General features: G+C 38.5%; 1 protein-coding gene across 24 annotated transcripts in view; it reads right to left on the reverse strand.

Moving 5' to 3' along the window:
- MYO9B (myosin IXB) overlaps nt 1-26,820 on the reverse strand; it is a 46,538-nt gene that overhangs the window by 2,324 nt on the left and 17,394 nt on the right. For 8 of the 24 annotated variants that reach the window (XM_040537400.1, XM_040537395.1, XM_040537391.1 and 5 more), the window contains 35 exons: nt 24,529-24,623; nt 22,613-22,675; nt 22,382-22,481; nt 22,156-22,256; nt 21,798-21,927; nt 21,243-21,332; nt 20,894-21,010; nt 20,431-20,565; nt 18,397-18,518; nt 17,841-17,982; nt 17,360-17,555; nt 16,696-16,771; nt 14,980-15,090; nt 13,780-13,819; nt 13,169-13,291; nt 12,622-12,702; nt 12,328-12,438; nt 11,672-11,794; nt 11,037-11,186; nt 10,756-10,922; nt 9,434-10,384; nt 8,839-8,905; nt 8,345-8,475; nt 7,524-7,681; nt 7,204-7,394; nt 6,681-6,779; nt 6,003-6,179; nt 5,469-5,510; nt 4,801-4,912; nt 4,297-4,367; nt 3,638-3,830; nt 3,223-3,351; nt 2,497-2,602; nt 1,626-1,757; nt 382-505 (listed from right to left, as the gene is read on the reverse strand). In XM_040537400.1, coding sequence (XP_040393334.1) covers nt 382-505; nt 1,626-1,757; nt 2,497-2,602; nt 3,223-3,351; nt 3,638-3,830; nt 4,297-4,367; nt 4,801-4,912; nt 5,469-5,510; nt 6,003-6,179; nt 6,681-6,779; nt 7,204-7,394; nt 7,524-7,681; nt 8,345-8,475; nt 8,839-8,905; nt 9,434-10,384; nt 10,756-10,922; nt 11,037-11,186; nt 11,672-11,794; nt 12,328-12,438; nt 12,622-12,702; nt 13,169-13,291; nt 13,780-13,819; nt 14,980-15,090; nt 16,696-16,771; nt 17,360-17,555; nt 17,841-17,982; nt 18,397-18,518; nt 20,431-20,565; nt 20,894-21,010; nt 21,243-21,332; nt 21,798-21,927; nt 22,156-22,256; nt 22,382-22,481; nt 22,613-22,675; nt 24,529-24,623 — 4,956 coding nt within the window. Of the gene's footprint in view, nt 1-381; nt 506-1,625; nt 1,758-2,496; nt 2,603-3,222; nt 3,352-3,637; nt 3,831-4,296; nt 4,368-4,800; nt 4,913-5,468; nt 5,511-6,002; nt 6,180-6,680; nt 6,780-7,203; nt 7,395-7,523; nt 7,682-8,344; nt 8,476-8,838; nt 8,906-9,433; nt 10,385-10,755; nt 10,923-11,036; nt 11,187-11,671; nt 11,795-12,327; nt 12,439-12,621; nt 12,703-13,168; nt 13,292-13,779; nt 13,820-14,979; nt 15,091-16,148; nt 16,239-16,695; nt 16,772-17,359; nt 17,556-17,840; nt 17,983-18,396; nt 18,519-20,430; nt 20,566-20,893; nt 21,011-21,242; nt 21,333-21,797; nt 21,928-22,155; nt 22,257-22,381; nt 22,482-22,612; nt 22,676-24,528; nt 24,624-26,820 lie in introns of all 24 variants that reach the window. The other 16 variants (XM_040537387.1, XM_040537385.1, XM_040537390.1 and 13 more) reach the window with 3 other exon arrangements.

The following is a 26,820-nucleotide window of genomic DNA, read 5'->3' on the forward strand; positions in this document are numbered from 1 at the left end:
AAAGCATATTTGCCCTAATAGAATGCATCATATTTTTGTCCACCATCCATCTCTGGAGTGAAGGAACTCCTTTGCCATGCAACAGACTCTACAATCTTAATCCTACTGATTGAATTATATGGAAATAGATTTAGACCACTATAAGAACAGACCCCCACTCCTGCACCCTTTATTTATCAAACAGACTCCAGTACAGCTGTATATTTAGCAGCCACCTACAGTTTTGGGCAAGTCCAAATCCCTTTTCTTCTCATCTCACAATTAATCTTTGACTTACCAAATAGGGTGGACAGGAAAAAAAAGCAGCACAACCCCTCCCAAAGAGTTAGGGGGATGCTTTCTGCTGGATGGTGTGGTTCTGTGGTTTATTTCAAAACTTACCGTATTCTGCCGAAGCAACGAGAGTCTTCGAAAAGCAATGCTTTCAGCTGCTTCCAGCTGATTTATTTCATCCATTTTTATCTTGTACCTCCTTATCTGTTCCTTTATCAGCATCTCCACACACCTGGACAAAAGGGAAAGAGTTTATTGAGCAGTCTCATGCTATAAAAGCTCTGGGGACAACCATGGTGGGATGAGATGCCTCTCCTGTCTTGGGGATGTTTCTCACGCACACATGGTCTGCAATCAGACTCTCCCAGTGCTGCTTTACAAGGGGCAGCACTGCATGACAGCAGGATGAAGAGTCCACCCACCACAGCAAGCAAAACAGGACAGAGCGTTGCAGGTAACAGCACATGCTCTTCCTGGAATAATTAGAACCTCTCATGCTGACTCCACACAACAGTGGCAAGTGTACAGACATTACCATGGCTGCTAACTGCTTCTGCTTTCTCTGAATGATTTCCCTGTGCTGGTACAGATTGTAAGATACAAAATGATCCTGCAGCTGCTTTTTTCCACCTCTATGCCCCTATAGGTAAGTTACAAAAAGCTGTCATTTTCCAAACTGTTTTCATTGGAGGCCAGATATGCAGTGAGGGTCTTCAGAGAGCCAGAGCTGCTAGACGGTGAGGAGAACAAAAAGGATCAAGGCCAAAACCTTCTTCAATTCAATGAAAACTCAGAAGGGGGTTTCCAAGTATGCAGGAGTCAGTTTGTACAAGTCATAACAGTAGGGTATCTCAGCAAGATGTATATGCTTAGTGTACAGTCCCCGACAAAATATTACATCGATGTAAAATACAAACCTAATTTATAAGACTTATACATCAGTGAATTTAAAAGGCCTGGAAAAAATCAGTTGGAACATTTTCTAACATGAGTATCTGATATAAACACAGATTATGAAACTTAACACTAAACCATAGTTCCTCATGTTTTTGTCAGTTAGAAGAGTTATGCTACTCTGAAGTTTTGTCTCTTCCGTAATACTAGACAAATAACTAATCCTGAACACATCAATGTAAACAAACATCCTATTTTATGCTTTGTAAATTTGAGACGGGTAGAAGGACTCAGACAAAGGCATATAAGTTGTCAGCACTAGCAGAGCCAGTATGCAGTAACTTACAATCCTCAATTTCTCAGCTTGATATGAATAAGGTTGTAACAAACTCAGGTGGCAGTAGTAGCCTTTCACGATATTTTGAAGGCCTACTTTGCAGCAGACTGCTAAAACTTACATGGTTGTTTTTGAAACATCTTTCATGCTGGTTAAAGGGTCTGAGGTATCAGGACAACGTAAGAGGCACGGAGCAAAAACAATGGCCAAGGCATTAGGTGACATACGGTTGACATCTTCTATCAGAGCCACTCTGAAATTCAATGTTTAGAAAAAAAATTAAGCAAGCCTTGCTAGAATATCAGCCATCTGATCAAACTTTGCCAGAGTTCCCTAATACAGATATAAGGAGGCCCCTTGGGTACTGAGTACATACAACAGTACAAGTGTTTTAAAATGGATTTCACACCTACTAAGTAGAGAAGGTTTCATGCATAAGAAAAAGGAACAGAAAGCCACTAAGGTTAAGCGTGGTAGTAGTATAAAATCTGTCCGGTGATTCAGTGCTTCCTCTTAAAAAAAACTACTTTTCCCTATGTTCAGGGGGGTCACTCAAACTTCAAGTTCCTCAGATGAAAGCAGCCCCTTTATCAGTATCATTGCTCCCAACGCTAGCATATGCGCAAGCATTTATAATCCTTATGCAGTCCCTACTAAGTATAATATCATCCACAAGTCACTAATTTACCCATATTTAATATGTTATGCCACACGAATCCTGGCGTTCAGAAAAACTCACTAAATCTCTCGGATACAGCCTACCTTCAAAGTTGTATCAAATCTTACCAGAGTTGATAAAAATACAGCGGGTGGTAGAAGTAAGCATGTGTCTGTTTTTAAGCACAAATATCAACTTCAATTCTTCCATTTCTAAACCAGCAATACAATCCCTACACTGACACGCTCAAGGGGGTTAGGCTTTTAGAAGGCTTCTAAGAACTCAAATAAGTCACATGGAGTTTTTCTCCAACTGAAATAATTGAACTCATTACTTGACTAGATGGAAGATGAGTCGTTCCAAGGTGTTGTGATTTGCTTGTGGAAGCTGTTCGAGGACACTGTAAATGGCACAGAGTTGCTCCTGTTTTTCTGGTAGTTCTGCACAAGGGGAGAAAGCACAAGATTATAATTGCTGCGCAACACTAGTGGAAAGGAGCCAAGCGCCTTCCGACACTGTCTCAAACATTCCACAATAGATAAGAGTTTAATTTCTTAGACACCATTTCACTTACTAATTGGTGTAACTGGATGTTAAAGTAGCCCTAATGGCACTGCAATTTACCTACTTTTTCAGATGCTGTTGTTATCGTTAGCAATCATGAGATGATGCACCATGATCTCCAACAATATTTAAGATGCCTTACTGCCACTGAAGGTAAATGAATCTAAGGGAGATCTATCTAGATCTAGTCCAGAACATCAAGGAGAATCAAGGAGAAAAAAGCTAAGAATCTTGCTGTTTTTTGAAAAAGAGATTGTATAGTGACATTCAGCTACAAAAAAAGGAATTCTGAAGCAAGGACATGTAAACTAGAGGACAAATGCCCTGAAAATCCCCCCCCCTTTTTTTTTTTTTTTACATAAAACGTTTAAAATCATTGCTGTAAATCAACTGGCTAAACAGCTTTCTTCCAACAAGAGCATCTTATAGATTATTTTACCAAGTAAATACTGACAAAGGGGAAAAACACATTGCTTCAGGCATTTCTATAACCTACCTACAGCACGAAGAAAATCATTGTACTGTGCTGAGGTCATTAGTGGATCTGGTAATTCCCGAAGCCATTGCTTAAGGATGCCCGTAATAGTGTGAATAGGGTAATTCTCCAGTTTCACTGAGTTTGGATCTGAAACGAAATGTTTTTTTCTAATGTAGTTCATTTCTTTGATGAATACAATGGGCAACTGAGTGGTAACTCAGAAGGAAAAAATAAAAAAATCTGCTGATAGGCACTTATATTTACAGAGTAGCTTTTGCCAGCCAGAAAAAGGAATATAGATTTCAAGTTGAAAACATGCCCACCAAAAAGCTGTTTTAAAGACATTAACAAGTGGCAGATACTTTCAGAATAGAAAAGAATTGCAGGGAAAACTGGCATGCAAGGAAGTCAAGCATGGACAACATTGCCAGACCTGCTTGCAACAACTGCTTCAGCTCTTTCATACGATTTGCTGATCCTGATTTCCTGTAAATGCCTTCTGTGTAGAGGCCATGCATCTCCACATACTCCAGCAGCTTCTCCATGACAACGGGGACTGAATTTCTCTCACTGGTCAGGGAACTCACACATACTCCAAAGTGACGTGGTTCTGTATCCTGTTCATTCTGGAATTTATGTAGATCAAGCACTGTGAATGCCTGTTCCCAAAGCTAGAAAATTCTGTTATTTCATGTTACAATTAACTTATGCGTCCAGAAAAAAAAAGCTGAATGCTTTATTCTAGCTTTCTACGAGCTTTAGTAAGGAAATATACCTTAGGATCAAAGGAAAGCAGCAAAGAAACTGTATGGTACACTTTTTTTTAAACAGTTTGTCTAATGCAGCACACACACTCTAAAGGAGTTGTTCAGAAATTAGCTTGATCATCACCTTTTAATGAAGAGTGTTCCATTTCTACAACTACTGGGCCTGGCTTTGACTATATGCAAACATAGAAAGGAACTTAACCATTTAAGAAAAGTTTATTCAGTTTCTGGACATCTGCTCTTTATTTGCTGAGCAAAAAAGACAGTATTTTGCAGACATCACCTGTGGTGTCATGGTATGGCACTCCGGATCTGTAGTTCTTACCTTTTTTCCACAGGATGTACAGCTGCTCTGGATTTTGGACATGCACTTCTTGTGACAAATCAACTTGCAAACTGCAGAGAGTAACAATTGTTACAAACATTCCAAATCATGTTATAATGCTAGGTACCTTGTCTTATTCTCTTAGTATATAACCTGCACATACCGCTCAGTAAGACTCAATCTGTACCGGCCAAAGTTATAAGGAAACTGTTTTCATAGAATTATTTAGGTTGGAAAAAACCTTCAGGATCATCAAAAGTCCAACCATCAACCCAACCTACTGAGTCCAATAACTAAACCATGTCCCTTAGTTCCATGCCCACACCTCTCCTATATACCTCTGGAGACAGGGACTCCACCACTTCTCAGGACAGCCTGTTCTAATGCTTGACCACCCTCTCTGAAGAGATTCTTCCCAATATAAAATCTAAACCTCCCCTGCTGCAACTTGAGACCAGTGATTTTGTAAAGCACGTGATAAGAATGAGCTTTTTTTAAACTTACCACTGCAGAGACATGCCTTTTCCATGGGCCAGATGTAGGATGAGCAGTGTTCACATGACTGCCGAATGCTCACTTGGTAGTTTGTGAATACGTGGCCATTATGTTCTTCAATCTGGTGGGAGATAGTGAGAAACTAATGGACTTCATCCCTGCTTCCTTCCCCCCCCCATTTTTTTTAATTTAAAACAAAGCAAAAAAACCCAAACCTACATACCCTATCTTTGATTTTCTAGTTTTCTTTTTGCAATTACAGCTGATGGCTTTGACCTTGAAACCAAATTTCACCCTAGCCTAAGGTAGTTGGGTTTGCTGGGTCATTTCATAACTGACCTACTGCCTTTGTTAAAGTTCATCGGCACAATGCTTTAGCTATAGTTTGTTATTAATATTTTAGCAGCTGGATAGTTTTAAACAGTTCCGTGACTGAGAAAGATGCTATGGACAATCAAGATGCCAGAGTACCACCTATCCCTGCATAAGCAAGATCTTTGATTTTTGGAAACACTTTTAGAATTTTAAGAGTTTTATATTGGGTCATACTTTCATACAAGAGGTAAGTGATTTATACTGCAAAGTGAAACAGAACTTATCATGCTCTTTCAAGAGCGTTTCCTGTGTTGCTCCAGTACAGCTGAGGACTCAGAACATCGAAGAAGAAAAGTACTTACTGAACGATCTTGTTTTCGTTTCTTCTTCTGGGCTTTGGTTTGCTGCAGTAAAGTACAGAACTGATATTAGCCTTTGAAATCCACAAATTTCATTCCCTTTTCTCCCCTACTCAGTTTACCAGACTCTACTCCACCTCCAGGCATTAGACACCACACTGCAGCTTCAACCTGTATGAGGCTTGCCTGAGCTCATGCTGACCGTGAACTTTTAGAAAGTCAGTTGAGCTCACAGCCTGACGACAAGGCAATTTCACCTCCAAAACCTTCAGAGAAGGCTTAAGTTTTCACCAAATAAAATGCAAAAACATTTAAAGATTTTGAAAATATTAAGAACAAGTTAAATAATGAACCACTCCATAATAACGTATCAGCATTCACAACCTGTAACGCATGTGATTTGTTTATGGAAAACATTTCCCAAATAATGAAGGATGATGTCATCAAAAAGCTTTCTGAGGTAACACAAGTTCCTTAGCCAAGGAGAGTAACATTATTTAGTCATCCCACAAGTCAGTTGCAGAGTGGGTTTTATACCTTGGGCTGTTCAGATTCCTCTTTTTTTGTATATCCTCTGATGAATTCATCCAGAAGGGATTGGAAAAGATTCAAAACCAGCTTGACTTCTTTCTCTTCCCTTTTTTTGGCCAGATTTGTAACTAGAAGCTGGTAATTTTCCGCCAGATCCTTGTAGCCAACATGGATTTGCCCATTCTAGAGACAAAAAAATATTACTCAGAAGATAGTCTTACAGATACTGTTGAGACAGTTACAGATTTTTAAGGGTTCAGGTTCAGAGGTGAGAAAGTCTGCTCATGATTAAAGTATAACAGCCCATGACAGAAACAAATTAGCATACTTCCCTACTACACTGTAGAAGGGCACTACTTGGCTGAGACAAGGCTGAGTTGGAAGAATATTGGAAAAGGTGTTGGCAACTCTCTTTGGTGATTAAATACAGCAACGTGAAGAGGCTGAGGACAGCAAAACCCAGGCATTCTAAAAATAAGTTACATCTGAATGAACAAAAGGAAAAACTAAACAGTCTGCTTAAGACTATATCAGAACTGTCATTTTTTTTCAAGTTTAACATTCAGCTTTGAATTCTGTGCTAAGAATTGCTTTGTTACAGAGCTGTAGGTAAAACATTTAGACAGTACCCTCGACTAATTTATTAACTATTAATTTTTCACTTTACTGAGATTTACCACTTACAGGAGCAGAGTACATGGTCTTGATATTTCCTCTAAATTTCTCTGTGGCTTCAAAAAACAAACATTCAACACCAGACTTCTGGGAGCGCAAGTCATTGATCTAAAACACAAATACACCTGCATCAAGTTTCATTAAAACAAGAACAAAACAGTGTTAAGGTTCAGTTACCAGACTGAATCATTTATGACCATTCCAATTATCTAAAGCATCGTTTCCTAATGCACTGTGATGACACAAAAATAGGAGTTAGGCTCTGAAGAACTCTGTCTACTTCCTTACAAGGAAGTTTGCAAACAAAGGACTAACAAAATATCACCTGAATTTATTGTAATATAACAAATGCAAAGGCTCAAAGGAAGGAATAGGAAGAGTCTTAAAACAGACTCAATTCAGTCAAGCTACCAAATCAATTCCCCTTTGCTTTAAATCATAACAGAACCTTGCACCTAGAAAAGTAGTTTTTAAAATTCCACACAAACGATGAGCGCAGACCTGAATTTTATCACAATTGAGTGCATTTTACCTTGTTTAGAAGGAACTCATCAAGATGTTTCAGTTCATTGGCATTTGCAATCTCACGGGCCACGGAAGCTCGCCAATTCTGAGACACACTTGAGATCTTGCTGATCTTGATAGTACGGTTCTTCTTTGTTTTACTACTCTCCTTCACATGGCGCTCCCCTGCCTGGAGACGACTCGGCTGTCCAGAAGAAGCTGAGAAAGAAATTAATTTGTATTCTAAAGCAAGAGAACTGAATTCTATGGTACTTGTTTCCTCAGTACCCACGTAAAAGATTACAGAAAAGATATTAGCAAGATAGGGATCAAGTCAAAGAAAATCACCTTCCGAAACCTTCTGTGATCCTCCTGTTTCTGGAAACAGGATACAAGATGTAAGTGAGAGTCCGTCACCTTCATCAATCACATCAGGATACTCCTTTGGAATTTTCTTGTCTGGCTTTTTCCCCAAAAGTCTACGCAATGGACTTTTGAAAGCAGACCTGAACATAAAGCAAATGCAACCTTGTCATATCCAGAATGGAAGCTAACTCTGCTACAAGAAAAGGCTAATTTAACACAACAGGTAATGTTCAGGATAGAAATAACTTCTCTTGTGGATATTTACTCTAAAGCCAACCTTCAGAAAAGCTGAGCAGTAGAAAAGGCAGTCTGAAAGCACATCTGGACATTATGTTGTTTACTAGAACAGTACTTTCAACATACATAGACAATAAATCCAAGACACCATTTCTGGCTCAAGGAAGTCCCTGAGTTGCAGAATGCGAGAAGCTGGGAGAGCAGGCCGAGGAAACAGCAAATGTGTTAACTGTGTTCTTAAGCTTTTCCCCTGGTGTCTTATTCCTAAATTGAGATAACAGTACACTGCCCGCACCTTTGATCTGAGTCTGTATGTTGCTTAAGTTAAAAAGAACTGGTTCAAAGACAAGTGTTATGCAAGACGCAGAGAATCTGTTCCTCAGTGTCAGATATCACACTTATGTGAACATGAAGATCAAGTCAGCCAGCAACACAGCCACCCGTGTAGCTGATGTCAACACATCTCTCCACAGGCATGCTCTTGAGATGCACAATTCAAGTACCGGGGGAAAGCCTCCTTTTTCATTTTCTTAAGGACAGCCCATAGTCACACACAGAGTACATACTTGGCATCTATTTGCTGACTTGCTGGCTGCATGGAAACAGCTGAATCTGTGGTAGGTAAGAGGTCACTGGGCTTCTTTTGCAAAGGAGATTTCTTGTTGCCTTTTTCTTCTTCTATCGTATCTGGTGATTGCTACAGTAGAGAGAAGAAGAAAGTCTAAAAACTACAAAATGACTGAAAGAGATCCTTTAGGTGGTTTTAAAAAATAGAGTAGTAAAAAGGTTTGCCTCTGCAAAATAAAACACTTCAGTTAATAGATATTAGCTTACTAAAAAAAATCCAAGCATATTTTATGCTTTAAGAGTCTCAACTTGTTAAAAATTAAGTTTTCAAATTGTCTATTTGCTAGTGAGATTCTTTTACATAGATATCAAGCTAAAAATCAACTTGAAAGGAATCAAGGCATACAGAACACCCTATAGTCAATTATTCACAGATCTTTAAACTTCATAAATGAGGATAATTAAACATAAGTATGCACAATGGCAACAGTACCTGATTCATAGCAACAGACTGGGCCAATGTTGAGAGATCATTTAATGAAGATGAAGTCCCCTTCTTTCTGCAATGTTACAAGATTAGCTTTAGAACGTGTTTTTTTGAAGCCTGTAGCCTGTTAATACTTATCAGATTTTAAATAACCCCTACAACAATGTTACAACTGAGAGAGAACCCTTATAAATGCTTGCAACTCACTTTTAAATGCAAAAATAAAGAAAAAGAGTATGTCAGATTTCCTGTCATAACAGAATGGTCATGCTTGCAAACTGCAGGTCCCTAAAACCTTGTTTCTAGTGGACAAAATAGACATACAAATAAACTCCAGATATTAATTTAACTGAAGCTCTGACTCTACCTCAATTTGTCAAGGCAGGCTTTGTATCTTTTATTAGCTGCTGAAAACATTCTACCCACACTGACTCAACTACAGAACTGGGGACTTAAAGGCAAGACGAAGCAGCACTTGTTCATTGCTGTTTTCTCCCATAACATAGCCAGATGTACTGGATCATCAGTTCTCCATCTATTCTGAAATATTACAGATAGCTGTTTTCTGAAAAAGTCAAAATAATTTGGAAGCTGTCCTTACACCAATGGATCCTGAGGAGACTGATCTGCACGTGTTCTTCCATCCAAAGACTGGCTCAGCATGTCATTCTGACCAGCATCAGACTGTCTCTTTCCTTTCCACTTTTCTCTCTTGTACTTTAGTTTCCCTGGATCATCCACGTATCTCTGGATATTGGAAGAAGTAGGACTATCCAGATCTTTGGTTGCCTTCTGAGCAAGATGTTTGTTTTTATCTGCCCAACCTTCAGCTGGAGTTTGAAAGCTCCCAGTAGCAGACAGTGTGTTTTCAAGATTCAGTGCAAGATTTGTCGGCCTTTCAGGACAGCTTTGGCTGCCTTTTAACAGGTTATTTTGGTTCCCTTGTGCTTCCACTCTATCAACTGTCTTATCTACTCTTTCTACTTCTGATGCAGGTGGTTGCTCAGGAATAGAACTACTTTCTTTTATCTCGCTTGAGGGTGGTGTGTCTGAAATGGCTTTTTCTTCATTTGGACTCTTTTCTTCCACACTACTTCCCTGAAGGACAGCATCTTGTTCTGTGGATATTTTTGGCTCTGGAACAGTTTCCAGGGCCTCTTCAGAAGAGGTTTGTTCCTCATGGCACGTTAAAGCTGCTCCGTCGAAGGAAAACAGGACATGCTTATTTTGTAACTCATTATGTTCCAGCCCCCTCTGCCGGCGGAATTCACGTTTCTCCCGGCTGTTTGTTACTTTCTCAGAGCCCTCTATCATGTTCTTCTGAAGTAACGTGGCTTTTTGAGATGAGCTTAGGTTTTCAGCTTGCTCATTTGGAGCTCCATCTTTGCCCCCAACAGCTTCATCTGGCTCTGACTCATGTTTCACAGGCAATTGATCTGTTGCTGGTTCATCGCCCTCATCCTTGCTCATATCATTCTGTCTGTCTTGAGCTTCATGCATTTTTCTCTGTTCTTCTTCAGCTTTTTGCTTTTCTATAGCCATTTTCTGAAATCTGTTAAGATGAAAATACATGTAGTTTAATGCACAGTGGTCAAGAAAAATACCCACCAGTTTAAACAGAGCCTAAAAACCAATACAGACTCAGTACAAATAGACTTACGGTCCCAGTATGACACAATGGAGGACTGGTTATTAGCGCTCGCATGCATCAATGCAGCTCAGTGGAATAATTCTTATGTACTAAGGGCTTAACCAGTTTCCACGCACCACTAGCCATTTGATACTGATAGCAGGATTACGTTGTAAACAACTAGACAGTTATTACCAAGTCAAGTATCACACGCAACTGAACTTGGAGATATAGTCAAGTAACTAAGCGGTTAAAATGCATGTTTTCATGTCATACTGCTCCTCTTTCTTTACCTCTTACGCTGAAGATGCCCTCTCACCACGGCTTGCACAAGACAAATTCTCTTCTTCTGCTGAAGGTAACATTTTTGCTCCCTATATCTTCGCCATACTGACTGAATATAAACAGCAGCATTATTCCTTTGCAGTGCCCTCCTAACACAGCGGGAACGCCAGCAAGCCTAAAAAGGGATATTTCTGAAGTGAAGGAGGAGCACACCAAGGTGGGGAGCGTTATTTGGGGTGGGGAGTTTGTTTCTTTTTAGGAAAAAGAGATTGGCAATTCTCAAAGATACCTGTAAAACAATTGCTGCTTGCCGTGTTCGGAGAAAGCGTCTCCTTTCTAAAACCATCCTGAGCCAGCTCTGAAGAAGAATGATTTTCCTGATCACTTCTTTGTGTAGTGTTTCCTGTAGTATCTGCCGTTCAGCCTCTTTCATAAAAACCTGCTTAGTTAAAGAAAAGCTCATCAACAAACAGTTCAGGTGTATTTCTACAAGCTAAAAAATGAGAATGACTTACTACTGAAGCAAACTTTAGCAGCTGACAGCAATTAGCACTTCCAAAAGTCTTTTTTTTTTTTTAAAGAAATCTCAGTGTTAGGACTTCAAAATATAAACACGTGCTTGCAGTATTCAAATCAGAGAACCCTTCTAAAATGAAAACATCGACCTTGTTGACAAATACTAATAGTAATGATTTCCTAAAACTAATATCCTTAAAATACAGAATTGTACTATATTGTAGAAAGATAGGTTGGCATCACAAATAAGGACAATAAATAATAGCTACTAACATCTCTGTCAACATTTACAACTGTTAGGAAAACACAATTTAAATATGAACCACAGAAAAGAACACTTGTAAATGAACTGCACTGAATACAGTGTACATGAGTGTTTCTTATTTGATTATGGAAAGTTTCACAGACCTTGGTCTTCCCTATTTGACAGTAGTTTTTATCCAGTTGTAGTTTATTCAAATAAGCAAAAATGTCTTCCTTAGATGCTCTGGCATTTTTGGGAAGTAGCACCTGAAACTGATCTATGAATTCCTGTGAAACGCAGAGACAGTAAAGGATCGGAGTTAGAAGTCAATTCACAAGTTTAGAGCTTCAACTAGATTTCTAAAATTAAGCTAAGAAATCTGAGCTACAGGGATATGAAAATAATTATTTATCATTCCAAACTGAGCTTTTTTTCCCCATCTTGTAAAATGCAGGCTTCATGCAGTCTCCAACTAAAGATAAAGATCACCTATACGTGATCTATAAAGCTACAAGCACAAAGTATTCTATAGAAAACTAATTCACATATGGAGACAACGAGCAGCACTGATTGCTTATACTTGCAACGCAGTACTGGGAATACTTTCCTTCATGAAACCAATAGAACAACATACTGGAAGATGACTCACAATAATTTAGACTACAACTTGTCACCATGTAGCTCTGTCAAAACTGTAATGAATTTTCACAGTTCACCCCAAGCTTCTTATGAATAGATACAAAAGACTGAGTCAATGCATGTTTTTCCAACAGCAGCCAATATTTCTGAAAGCATAATCCACTTCCAGTTCCTCACATACCTGGAATGTATACTTGGCACTGTAGCCAGATCTTCTGATTCGCACGGTTTCAAGCATGCCAGTGTACCTTAACTGTTGAAGCACCAAGCTTTCATCAAAAAGCATCTCTTTCTGAAAAAGAACATAAGTCAACAGCTAAAAATTGCCTACTTCTGTTCAGTAGGAACAACAAACAATGGTTACTTTTCACCTTTACACAAAATGACAGTGAACAAGTCAGAAGAGAGATATTACAGGGCTAGAAGACTTCGGTGCACAGCACTCATGTCAGCTCAATTCTTAGGGCAGTCTTACCTTCTCAGCATTGGAGCGGATACAGCGGATGAAGAATGGCTCAGCCTTCCCCAGTGTCTCCAGTAATTTATTAAGTGAAGTCTGAAATGAAATGTTCAAAAGTATTTTTTCTCTATATGTCAGCATTTTGATATACACTTGACAACAATACAGCTCCTTCCTCAGAAATAAGGTTCTTTCAGGTCCGATAGCTACACAAATCCTAATTCATCCAATATGGAAGTTCTTCCATACTGCACAGTGGATTCGTGCACTTGTTTTTACCTTTCCCAGGATAATGAAAAGTGGAGTATGCCTATTCTGTTACAGTAGCACTAGATCTGCGTATGAGGCTAATTGTACAAAGAACTAACACATTTCATAGCGTAACGATAATCTTTAATTGCAGTCTAACATTTTTAAAGTAACAACGCCTATTTCAAACAAATCCTAAGAGTAAAAAAACATTTTGGCTTTACAAGCAAGATCAACCTAGATTGCCAGGAAGGTCTATTCTCGTGAGGTCAGAGTGCACCTAGAGGTGTGTGCCACCTCATCAACCACGTACCTGGAACTGCGCGCTTATGCTAGGGGGTTTCTTCTTTTTGTGCAAGTGCAAGAGGGATTTTGTAGTTCGATCATGTAGAGTCATGCTTACTATGAGCTTCAGAGATTTGGAATCCAACAAGTTCTAGAAAAAATTTTCATAATCAACATAAAATATAAGTCTCTTAACTGAAGTAGAAATATTTCTGTCTGCATTAAAATAAGATAATTCTTACTGCTGAATGAAACTGCCTAGCTCCACATACAACGTACATGTTACACTTCAGGACTATTTCACACCAAAACATCTCAAAACTTTTTAATTGCCCCAAGAGTATCAGTTGAGCTACATAATTACAGTTTGCCTTCCATGACTTGATTAAAAATGGCTGTATGTATTTATGACAAAAAAATCAAACAAATGACAATTCATAATTTTCTTCTGTTCAGATCTTCTTATAAAGGTGAACATTTATGTATCCTTCTGACTGTGAAAACTGAAGTTTTAAAGGATAAATGATAAGACTTCCCTACAGCACGAAAGAGTATTTTCTAAAGTGAGTTCTGTCAATCAAAATGAATGTTCACAGCATAAAAAAATAAGTGAGAAACCAGTTTATGGAATAACCTTACCTTGGGAATGATCTGCTTTTGTTTGATACCTCTACTTTTCCTGTTAAAACATCGAAGATCATTATGAAAAAATACACATGATTTTGGTTATTCCAGCAAGCCATAAATTGGTGCAATTTATGAGGCAAGATGAAGGATAGAAGAAAATGAGCACTACATCAGGGTGCGTTCATGCAGAGCCTCTTACATGTGATTAATGCAAGAAATGCAAACTGCTTCTCAACAAGGTATTTAATTTTTTAATTAAAACTTTAGGTATTGGAAGCTTTCAAGAGTGAACAGCCTCTGAAGTTAAAGCTATTAAAGCCTGTACTTTTGCATAGATATTTGTTTTACACATATATATTTGTGCTTAGGATTGCCAGCTCAATGCACTTAGCCTTGTTGAACCTCATGAGGTTCACTTGGACAATGAGCCATTGACCGCAACTCTGAGTGAAACCATCCAGCCAATTCCTTGCCCACTGAGTGGTCCATCCATCAAATCCATGTCTTTCTAATTTAGAGACAAGGATATCATGGGGGACAGTGTCAAATGCTTTGCACAAGTCCCAGTAGGTAATGCCAGTTGCTCTTCCCCTACCCACGAATGCTGTAACCCCATCGTAGAAGGCCACCAGATTTGTCCGGCACAAAATTTGCACTTAGTGAAGCCGTGTTGGCTGTCACCCATCACCTCCTTATTTCATATGTGCCTTAGCAAAGTTTTCAAGAGGATCTGCCCCATGATCTTGCCAGGCACAGAGGTGAGACTGACTGGCCTGTAGTTCCCTGGGTCTTCCTTTAAACCCTTTTTAAAGTAGCCAACTCGTTTACATTTACTTATTATACAACAGACCGCAGACTGATTTTCTTACACATGCATAGCTGCACACGGGTAAAGAGTCCTAACTCAGGAACATGCATAGCACTGACATCCTGAATTTCAGGAAACTATTAGATTTAGCTTGAGAGGTTTCATTGTCAGAAGTTTCACAGCAAACTTGTGCTACCTAACTGTCAGCAGGCTTAACTGTCAGTTTATGCAAAGGAAGCAACAAAGCGTACTCTGTAGTCTTTATATTTTTTAGAGGAAATTATTTTGTTCTTAATCGTTGTTTCATTTTTGCAGAAGACAAGCTTGGGACAAGTATATGGGCTGGAATAACTGCTTGGTTATTGTTGCACTTTCAAAGCAACACCTAGAGCACCAGAACTCACATGAAGTGGGAGCGGTGTTGAAGTCGATTGAGTGACCGAAGCAGCTTACAGGGATCATCTCCCTGCCATGGAAGTCCTTTAATACTTGCGATGATTTGTTCATGCATGTCTCTAAAACGATTCACAGCAAAAGAAAGATAGCAAACAAAGACATATGGCCATGAAGGAGAAAACAGGAGTTAAAAAAACAAGAGATCCCATCACCAAGTGTGCTCCAAACAGCAGCAGGTCAATCCCAGACTACTTTTTCCTAAACATGAATGATTATGATGTCAACTCAGCACTTTCTACTTTGTTAGCGCCCTAAAATTCAGTTACCAGGGTCACATATTAAGTTACTTTCTAATTCTACCTTTCCATGTAAATTCTTAAGTCATCAATTCTGAATACACATAGGAGAATCTAGCCAAATGTACTTAATGTGCAAAGGACCTAACCTAAGAAGCCTTTTCAGGTAGACAGATACAGGCTTCTCTATAAACAAGCACTAAATATTTACGTATATACTTGACTACTAAAATGAGGCTGCATAAGCAGAGTCCCATGAGAAAAGCAAGTTAGAAACTAACCACTACAGAATATTTGAAATTTAATTATAATGATTTTTTTTTTAATATTCATTTCAAACTTATTTACACGTTTAGCTTTTCAAAGTAAGCCTGGGATGGTTCCTAATTTGTGGCTGATTCCATTATTTTAATTAAGCATGCACCATGCTTGTGGAGTGTTGAGTCTTGGCACTGAACTTACCTTCTTTACTCTCCAGAGAGGCACAAACCAAAAATAACAGAAGCATAAGAGTCACTTTTGACTGTTAGATGCTATCACCTTTCTGAGCTGCTCAAAGAGGCAGCGACAACAGTCTCAGAGACGGTTGCTTGTTTCCCCTGGTATCTCTGAACATTTTTAGAATATCAAGATTTTGTTTTAAGATATTGCAAGGAAACAGATACATTAAACTGTGACCAAGCCTGAATTGCATCTTTAGTTCTTGGCTGCCTCAAGTGACAGAGGCTGTGTAGGATGAAGTAATTACGAAGCAGTATGAAGTCATTACTTGATGTGTATTATACTTCATGTCTTCACTTTTACACAGAGCATGCTCAGAAGGTTACTCTGTCCAGGAATGTGCCTCCCTGGCCTTTAAGCCCAGGCCTATTTCTACTTACTTCTTGTTTTCATAAAAAGAAATGATGTCTTCAAAAGCATTTATATCGAAATCCTCAGAACAATCAAATGAGAAATCAAGCATTGAGCAGCTGCAAAAGGAACACGTATAAAACCTAAATATTCAACAGAAAGGCATATATGCCTATACAGAACAATGTGCGGAGCCCACTGCTGTAGGACTTGCCCTGCCTCCTAATAAAGTCTAAGCCTGCAAAAACCATGAGTGCTCCTACGAATTCTTCAGTGACAGAGTGGCTGCAGAGGAATGCACGATGCTAAAAGCAACATACAAAAAATACAGACAGAATTCAAAAACCCCGTGGTCAACGGGACTGAGGCTGCACCACCAATGTTTGGTAGTACTGGGTCTTACAAAAAGTAAGCCAGGGTATTGTTTTGATACAATTAAAAAGGTCAAACAAAACAAGACAGAAGAAATAAGACCTGCTATCCTTGCAGACAGATCAAGTTGACATTTCACATACAAAAACGTGACTCAGCAATTCAAGTCTTTTCCCTGACACAGGTTAAGTACGTGTTTCTCACCGGTAAACTTTTTCTACTGGTGTATTTGATCTCTGGAGTTCTCCAAGGGGAACTCGGGGTCCTTGGCGCACCACTCCTGTTATGAAATAATCAACAGATTGAATATTGACAAAGACAGAGGCATAATAGACAAAAATAACCCACCAGTTATAACAAGCTAAGTATCTATCCAACTGTCTGGACTTTTCCTCTATTACTTTAGCTACCAAGCTAGACAGACCACTTGGTTTCTCAAACTCCCTACTACTATCAAGTAAACTGCAGCTGCTCAGAAAGGCTTTTCAAAAATTAGTATTTCATCTTGAATACTCATTTGAAACTTTACGGAAGTCTGAGAAGATCAATGAAGATCAAAAACACTGATAAGACCACCATGCACACTAGAACCTGTAATATCTTCCCAAACTTTTACAAACAGGACTATAAATTTGGCACAGCCTGTTGGCAATGGTGCACTAACTGGAGAGGAAGTCTGAATGATCTCAGATAAAAAGCGACAACCTCTTTATTGTGTACAGGTTAAGTCATTTTCACAAACTAGTTTTGTCTCTAGTATCAAACCAAGATTGCACCTGGAATGTTTTGCAGTCAACTAGTTCTGTCAACAAGCACAAATCAATTTGAAAGTACTTGAAAAGTATTTCCAGAATGATTCATATCATACCTGCAGTCTTCTGAGCTCTCTGGCGTCCAGCTTCTGCAAAGACGGCCATTGCTCGAATAGCTGCCCGCAGAACAGCCCAACGGAACACAGCTACCGGATCCATTCCTATCAGCTCCCGAACATAAGCGCTGTCACTGCTTCGTAGTAAAGCAACAATATCTGGTCTCATATAATCCATATTTTTCTCTCTGAAATCCTGCAGAACGGAAAGATTGAACCGTAAGCTCTCAGGAAAGCAGTTACACAGACACCACCCAGAACTGTGTTTTGACCCAAGATATTTATTGTAACTCAGAGTAATTATTCTAAATACTTTTCACCGTAGTGAGCATTATCCTCAAGTTTGAGCGGGTGAAGTATCTAAAATATACCTGATGAAACATCTGATTCAGCCTATTCCCAACAAACTTTCTACACCCCGACAAAACTGTCATAAAGGCAAGGAGTATTTTTCTTTGTGGCCATCAGATCCGTCACCTACTTTTATCTGGTATTTAACTTTCCCAGCAAAGTGTCGAATAATAAAAGCAGGTTCCATTACTGGGGTTCCAACAAAAAACTTGTTCTCCTCGTGCTGCTGTTTGAATTTTGCAAGTAGAGTTTGGTTGGTGGCATGTGGAAAACTAGGAAAACAAAACAGAAAGTCAGCTATTTTTCTCCAAATACAGTTACGTTTATTGATGTGCACAATAAACGGAAGAACACCTACTGATCCTTGTGGAAAGCATTTATCAAGGCTTCTAAATTTCAGTTGCTGCTTACACATCTGGTTTGAATCTTAGATTTCCAAATCTTCCTAAGCCAAGGTTCAATTTTAGCATCAATTTGTATCACTACCGTATTGGAATTCTTAGAAACAAATGAGTGTAGATCCCAGCCATAAGATGACCCTTTGCTTCCCCCAAAATTCCTTTTTTTAAAACGAAGAAGTGCTATGTTTCTGTTCCCTTCCACAGCCCTTCCTTCTTCCCTCCCACATATACGTTATATATATACATATATATATAATTTTACCCCAGAAGATGTTTGTTGCTTACTTGCTTTCTTCATCCAGAAGATAGAAGAGACCAGTGGGCTTCTTGCTGATTAAGTGAATGCAGGCCACATTATCAGTATAGTCAATATTGTGCCAAGTGATCCCTTCACTCTTATATTCCTCCTGTGTAGCTCAAGAAAATTCCCTCATCAGTACAGTACCCTGACCTTTAACGTACCACAGTCTAAGTGCTTAAAAGACATCCTTAAACAGCTATGGCAAGTTGAGTTTGTTAGCTCAAACAGCAAAAAACAAAAATTAGGAAAATTTATAAACAAGACCAGAACAGCAGGCGTACTGGGTCAGATCAAAGATCTACCTAAGCAAGTCACTCAACAGCGGATGTTTAGGGTAGAACTATTTAAAAATCCAAACAGTGAAAGAATGTTCCCTCCCCTATTACGTCTTTCCAGCAATCAGTAGTCTACAAACTTGGAGTCAGAAATGACATCTACACCGTTACATTTAAAACCGTAGATAGACTTGCATTCCTTCAGTATGTCTCTTTCATAGCTCTTGTATTATAAGAAATTACATTTAATATGAATTTTCAGCACTTCCAAGTTGCACTGTCAGATGAAGTTTCAAGACAGGCCGTTAAGCCCTATACAATATCAACACCAGAACTTTGCTAAGGAAGCAATCAATGTACATTTTTCAGGTTCAGAGAATTTGGAGCTCTCTTTGACAAGAAAATATGAAGCTCTTCTGCAGAAATGAAAATGCAGAAAATGCTTGACAGAACAAGCTTCTCCTCAAAATATGGAACCAAAACATCAGCTTTTCTTACTGCTGTAAATGACCACCAAAGGAGTTAAAGACAGGCTAATAATGTTAAAAAACTCAGAAAATTAAGTGAAATAAGTTTTACATTTAACAAAAGACAAAGAACGCCTCTCTTACTGTTCTATGAGGATAATAGATTTTTTTAAGTAGGTAAAATTAAATCTAATAACAGACTGCTCAGTGTGCACGCCACATTACAGAACTGAAATACCACTCTCCACAAACAATAAAGCCTTTCTTTGAAAGATATAGAGACCCCTCTACCCCTTCCCGAGGGCTCTCATGCTGCAAGAGATACAGGAAATGGGTCATTCAAGGATTAAGCTCATTTGGAGAAATGGCATTAGAAAAAAGAAAACAATGTTAACTATTTACTCTAGTTAGCCTGGATAGACACTTCTGTCATAAGTTACAAAACAGAGACCTCAACACTATGTTTACGTATGGAGTTTGTATGCTTGGCAATTTCCTTCCCTTTAAAATGCTTGTTTAAAGTTATCTACATATTGTTGAAAAATACCACATATTACAGAATGACTTCATTCTTTCAGCAGAGCAACCAGAGAATAATGTTTTGGCACAACCCAGTAAAAAGTCCAAGTCCAGAGAAGAAAGCTGCCAAACCTCAGTCTAGAAATGCAATCTGTTCGCTCTTGCGGCACTCAGAGCACTCTGTAAGAAGACAATACCTTCTACAAACAAGTATATCGATATATGCCAGTAGCATCAGGATTTCAGAACTACTGCCAATATCAACATACAGTTGTATCCCTTATGTGCAGGTAGGTGGAAGTAGCAGTAAAGACTAGTTATTAAATATTTACCAACTGACAAAAATAAGAGAAACTGTACCAAAACATTTTTTTAAATAAAAAACAACCAACCAACAAAACTGAACCATACACCACACCTACTGACTTTCAATCTCAAAGTTTAGAGTTTATCTGATTTACGTCTGGGGTTGCCTGACCGTTGTTTTTTGTTGTTGTTTCCTGCAGTCAAAAACTCACTGCTAGTTCTCTGAAGAAAAACCCAGCTATCATTAGCATATGCAGAGCACTAAATGCAGCAAAGCTGCAACATACAAATCATATCATAATATACAATATTAAAACAAGAAATAAAAACAACACACATTTGGAAATATATTCAACCAATTATAAAATTATGCCATGAGGTTTTGCAGAACAGTTTGCATAACAGATGAGCCCTCACACTAAAGTTTTTGATTCAGTAACTAATTTCTTACCTGTTCCAATTTGAAAATATGCTGATTGAAATAATACTGAAGCTGCTCGTTAGCATAATTTATGCAGAACTGCTCAAAACTGTTGGTTTCAAAGTCTTCAAACCCAAAAATATCCAGTACACCAATGGACAAACACTATTGAAGAAGATTTGAAAATCTAGTTAAGTAATCTGTCATACAGCGAGTGACTTAACCCCCAACAACTAACCATCACAAAAGCTGCTATATCACACGCTGATATAAATAACTGGAGTGTACATTAATAGATGTAGAATATTTAAGTTGTCTGTTATGAAAACAAAAATAATCAAATATTACGCAGACATTTACTAGGGACTAGGAGAAGGATTTACTAGGAGAAGAATCTAGGTTTATCCCAGATATCTGAACACTTCATCTACAGCGTTGTCTGATAAGTCTTAATATAGAACTGTACAAAGACTTGCTTTTGTGCGAAACTTACTGTAACAGATTCCTCCATGTCCTTCTTATTAAGGAGTGCATGATTAATTCGCAGAACAATCCAATCAAACAGAGCACTGTACAAGGATTTTGCCATTGAATCACGAGCTGTTATTGCCTGTAGATGAAACAAAGTTCGTAATTTCTTTTTAAAAAAGCATTTCTATTTCAGACCAGTGTCAGAGGTTATGATCCTACCAGAGACAAAAACAATCTTCCTTTAACGATAATTTCTAACATTCCAGACATTCCTCACCAAACATGAAAGCGTACCACATTAGCTTTTTCATAGTCACAACAGAACTAGGTTTCAATTATTTAAAATAATTCTATTAGTGTTTTTTACTCACCTCATTAAGACTATATGGCAAAATAAGCTTATCATTAGCAGTCACAGTTTTTCTTTTTGTTAGCACTTCCACTAAAATCTCACGTTTGACCTTCAAAACAAGCAAAACCAAGAGTCATTGCCACCCTAAAATTCCCAGAACTCAGTACAGTGAGTACTCTGATGACAACAGTGAAGTCCAAGCACTTTGAAAACTGCTACATTTATCATTCATCGGTAGCTTTACAAGTTTCTCAACTCCTTTAATTTATTCTTGGCTTAGATTCATGCAGATCTTTCCCTATGGTGGCAGAGCACACATCTCTAGTAAAGTTATTCCTGCTCAGTTCTTATTAGAAAGTAAACAAATTCTGCTTCCACGCTACGGGCTACATTCCCTCCCTAACCTCAATAATTTCACCACATTCATCCATTTTCCATACCATAAGATGAATGCTGTTGAAGTACCATAAACCAGATATAAACATACTGGGCTGCCACATAGTCAAGAAAAGTGCTGAGGCAGAGCATGACAAAAAGGTATGTCAAACATTAGAGCTAAAAAGGAAGACTCTACTTTCAAAAGCTGAGAAAGAATGTCCAGCACTTCAGGAGGTCCCACTTCCAATCCTTCATCACGACCTGTAGCTTTCTTCTTGTATGTAACGTTGCCCAAATAAAGAATAGCTGAAAGCACTGAAAAAATCCTAAGGAAGAAAAATTAATTTTATAAGAATTTTTCATATGCTTAGAAGTTCATTTTAGCAGGCTAATAGACCCAATTCTGTTTCAAGAATTTGTCCATAAGCACTCACAAATATTCAGCTCTCCCTGATTCCTACTGGATTAAATGTGATCCCAATGTTTATACAATTTATTGGGGTTCACAAAGTTTAACTAGCTGTCACTAACAAAGGCTGAAAAGTTCCACTTACTGTTTTTTTGTTGCTGAAAGAAAGCCAACCATCTCCATCGCTTGTTTTAATCTTTCAAAGTCATGCCGGAGATCTTCCCCATCTTCAATTTTTAAGTTATGCTGTGAAGAAAGCCCCTTACTTAAATGCAAAGAAAGTAGTTGTGTTCTGCTTTTTTTCATCTTTAGCACAACATCAGAGAGACAACAATTATCAATGTAATCTGTAAATCCTTGTCACAGATTACCTGGTTGAGGTAGAAATAATCTTCAGGTTGCTTGAGGTGAAATTCTTTACGCTCTTCCTCATTGACTCCAAGTAGCAAATAATAGAAGACATGATAATTCCTACAAATACAAGAAGTCAAATACATTTCTCTTTCATGAAAATATACTGATTATTCTTTCATTCTATATACTTTAAATGATATTAGACTCTCATAACGATTATGATCATACTAACTATAGTAATCTCTTACCTTTCACCTTTTTCATGAGAAACCAGACGAGATTTTTCAAGCAGGTATTTTTCAACAACAGCCCTAAAGAGACCCCCCAAAAAAAAAAGGAAAACAGCATGAGGCCACACACACGCAAAAAAAATCTTCACAAAACATCAGACAGCAACCGCCAAGGGAGTTCAAATAATGAAATGTGCATTAGCATACATAAGAAAATAGCTTAGCCATGGGCATGACAACTCCCACCAGACCAGGTCGCCCAAAGCCCCATCCAGCCCGGCCTTGGGTGCTGCCTGGGTGGGGACATCCTCTAGGTGGCCTGTTCCAGTGCCTCACCACCCTCAGAGTAAAGTAATTTCTTCCTTATATCTAATCTAAATCTCCCCTCTTTGTAAAACTGTTACTCCCTGTCCTATCACTACACTCCCAGGCAAAAAGTCCCAAGAAATATCCAAGAAGCAAACTTTAGTGCTAAGTTCCAGTAGACAACTGGAGAAAGGCAGTGGGAGCTTAGAAAAAGTGCTGATGAGAAGTTATCAGAAGAAACAAGATGCAGAACGCTAAGAATGTTACCCACTCTGTTAGCTGACAAGGAATGCAAATACAAGACCCCAAAAATATACTGAATAACTGTTTCTCAAGATAGCAAATTTGATATTATGTACATCAGCCTAAAGCAGAAGCAAGGAAGACAGAAAACTTATTAGTTTCACATAGTAAGCTCCTAAATAATAAACTCCTTGACATAGGCTACAAAGATAATAAGGTCAGAGTACGAGCGGCTTTTTCTCACGCTGAAGACAAAACAAATGTACTCAAATTGTGCCAATCTCCTGAGCTAGCGTGACTTATCTGCAAAGAAGCCAACTTTGTTCAGAACAACACTCCAAGCAAACGCGGTACAGAGTTCCCAGTCATTTCTGTTGCTATTTTCTAAACTGCAAACATGAAGATGACCCAAAGGGAAGCTATGCTGCTGCACAAAGGGCAGTGACAGCTAGCGATGCTCCACAGAGCAGCAGGCTGCAGGGCAGGTTTGGTACAGGGAAGAATTCTACACCAATATTCTGCATTTTGACATTGCACCCGAAGTAGCACAGGTGCATCTGGACAACATATGCAACATATTGCTGTAAATTTTTCAGATATAGGCCTTTAAAATTTAAGATGCATTTTACGAAGCAGGAGCTAAAAGGAATGATTTTATGGTGGGATGTTAGACAAGGAACTACATGAGTATTTGCACGTAAGTTTCTAATATCACAGAAAAAATTTTGGACAAAATTATTCACTTGACGTGCCCACTTCAAACAAAAGAAAAGCAAAGTATGATCTTCAATTAATAATATTGAGGGACTACAATAATATGACATTATCGCCTCTACTACAAGGTGAAAAATGCAAATACAACTCTAAGAGTTAGCTGTGACTACCATATGTTAAAAAACATAAATGTAGATGTAGAATATTTCAAGTTTGTCCTTCAGACCTAAGCACACAATTTCAAGTAAATCAAGTAAAAACATGTATTTTTAAGTTTTCTTTATAACTGGTCTGTTTCTTTAAAATGGCTTCCTCAAATCTATTTCACTTCTCTCTAACTCCTCTCAAGAAAAATTCAGATCTTCTGGTTTTAATTACAAAATGGCGAGGACAACGGGTGTTATGGAAAAAGCCTTAATTTAGTACAAATGTAAAGATGCAGAAACAGTCATATTCTTAATTTGATATGACTGTACAGCAAGGTAAGAAAATTATGCATCATCTGATTATTCCACAAAGCTTGGTCATAGAATCTTGAAAACATATTCTACAGTGGCAAGCCATTCTCATATGAGAAGAGCCTCGTTAAGGCAGAATTTTGTACACACCAGAGTCTTCAGATTCCTAAAAGCACACAGGGCAACTCCAACAGAACCTCAGACCATACTTACCCTCGGACAATACCGTTCTCTAAATAGTTGACTTGAATAAACTTTCCAAAACGACTGGAGTTATTGTTATGTGCTGTTTTTGCATTTCCAAATGCCTGTAATAAAGCAAAATGAGGTAATTTTCAATTAAACTAAATGACATAGCATTACTAACTCCTGTTCATTTTTCAGCCTCCCATTAGCTGGCAATATGCACTCAAAATGTTATAGACATGACAGCATACAGACACCAAAAAGTGAGCTTAGGAAGCCTCTATTGTTCCTCACAGGTCTGTACTCATTTATTATTTGTCCTATGCAATAACGTTTGGGAATACGAGGAAGGCAAATAATAAACTTAAATACTTTTACAAGGATCTAAGGTAATTACAGGAAGGGTAATCACAGCAAGAGGGCTCAAATCAACCTCAGTCACTAACAATTATGTACTTAGAGAGGATATTTGGGAGGAGGAAGGCAGCACAATTACCGTGATATTGCCTCCTGGATAGAAAAGCCACAAACAGCGTCTTATTCCTCCATGTACTGCTCCTTGTAAAATTTTCACACTGGAAATAACTGTTCTTTAAGCGAGAACAGAACATACGATCCCACTGACAAAGCTAGCCTATGCATTTTCAGAGTTGTGTATTAAAAAAATGAGAGAGACAAACAGAAAAACTTTGGCTTACGGAAGCACATCCTATTCATTGGCCTCTGCAACACTGAAGAGCAGTTTCCTTAAGAGGTGTTAGGGAAGAGAGGGGTGGGGGGGGAAGGTCTGGCACAAATTCTAGTGCCTATGCATCTTCAATATTTTAGCCCCTCAGATGCTTGCTAGCACATATAACACAAAATGTCTTCTGAATGAGCCTTTCTTAGAAACTATAAATACGATCTATTACATCTAAAAGCCCAGTAGAATTAGTTACTGAGAATATTCTTAATGTTATCAACACTTAATTGCGTGTCCTTAGGTTAATGGAAACTTGTCATCCTCTTAATATGCAGAGTGCAGTCCGGTACATGGAGAAGTCAATGTAAATTCAATGTAAAATGCTATTGCTTAGAAAAATACACCACTCAGCGTGGAGTATCTCCAGCAGTCCTGCCACAGATATTTCCTCTTCAGGCTCCAAGTAATTAAGGCCTCCATTAGGAAATCCGTCTCTCCTAATATAGAACGTTTGTGGAATGATTTCACAAAAATGCCACTCTTCCTCCGCGCACACACATCCGGAGAATGACGGACATGCGAGCACTGCACACAACCGAGAACTGTTGACATATAAAACTACCCAATTACGGTGTATATCCAAGGGGAGTACTGTTTTCATGACGGTTATATTGTTTGTGTATTCTAACTCTTCCCTCCTTTTCTTTTTTTTTTTTTAAAACAGTCTTATGATGTTGCAGTGTTATTGCAGGATGACACTTCCAAGATAGGTTCCCAAAGATCTCTTACAAGCAGATTTCTACTGCCAGCTGCATAATGTTCAGAGGCTACCAGAAACACGCAAAATAAAACACTTCTTATAAGCTGGGAGAATTACCACAATTCTTTGGACAAACATCACTCTCAATCTAAAGGCATAAGCTTCAGGAGCTTTTCCTGTGCAGGGTGAAAACAGACCCTGTTGTAACTTCAGAAAGTCGGTGGGTTTCTGAAGAGAAGATTTCTGCCCAGCAGTGCTGACCGAGGCTGAGTTCAGCCTGCCAGTTTCTAGAGACCCTGCTACCCGTGCTGCACTGCAAACAGCATCCCCACTCAGATCTGTCAAAGGCAGCATTGAGCAGAGTCTTTTTGTACCTACCACCCAACAACTAATTTACATACTTCTTTCTGTTTCTTTTCCAGAGCCCACGTTGCATAAGCAGCATATGAATGTACTTATAAAATCCCGGCCAACTCCTCACAGTTAATGAACAATATCAAACCAAAAGTGGAAGTCCAGCAACATAAGCACAGCAAATTCTCAGCTCTGTAAGTCCTCTCCCACTGACGCTGGCTCAGCAAAGATCATCCAGCTTCTCTTTTATTGTATTATAAAAAAAATCTCTTGCAGTAAAGCTTTGCCAAGCTGCAGAGTAGTGGACTTGCAAATTCCTCCTGTAAGAGCATCTTTTCAAGAAGTTTTCTAACTCAAGCCCCCAGTTAACCATCAGTTTACTAGCGATATTACAGAAACCAACACACAGAACAGCTACGTTAAAAAAAATAATAATTTTCCAAGTAATACATATTTTGGCATTATAGAGTTAAGAAATCCCATAACCCTGGCTTCCCGAAAAACTTCTTAGTGATTGCTCATG

This window comes from Cygnus olor, chromosome 26 (genome assembly GCF_009769625.2).
Source record: "Cygnus olor isolate bCygOlo1 chromosome 26, bCygOlo1.pri.v2, whole genome shotgun sequence".
NCBI lineage: Eukaryota > Metazoa > Chordata > Aves > Anseriformes > Anatidae > Cygnus > Cygnus olor.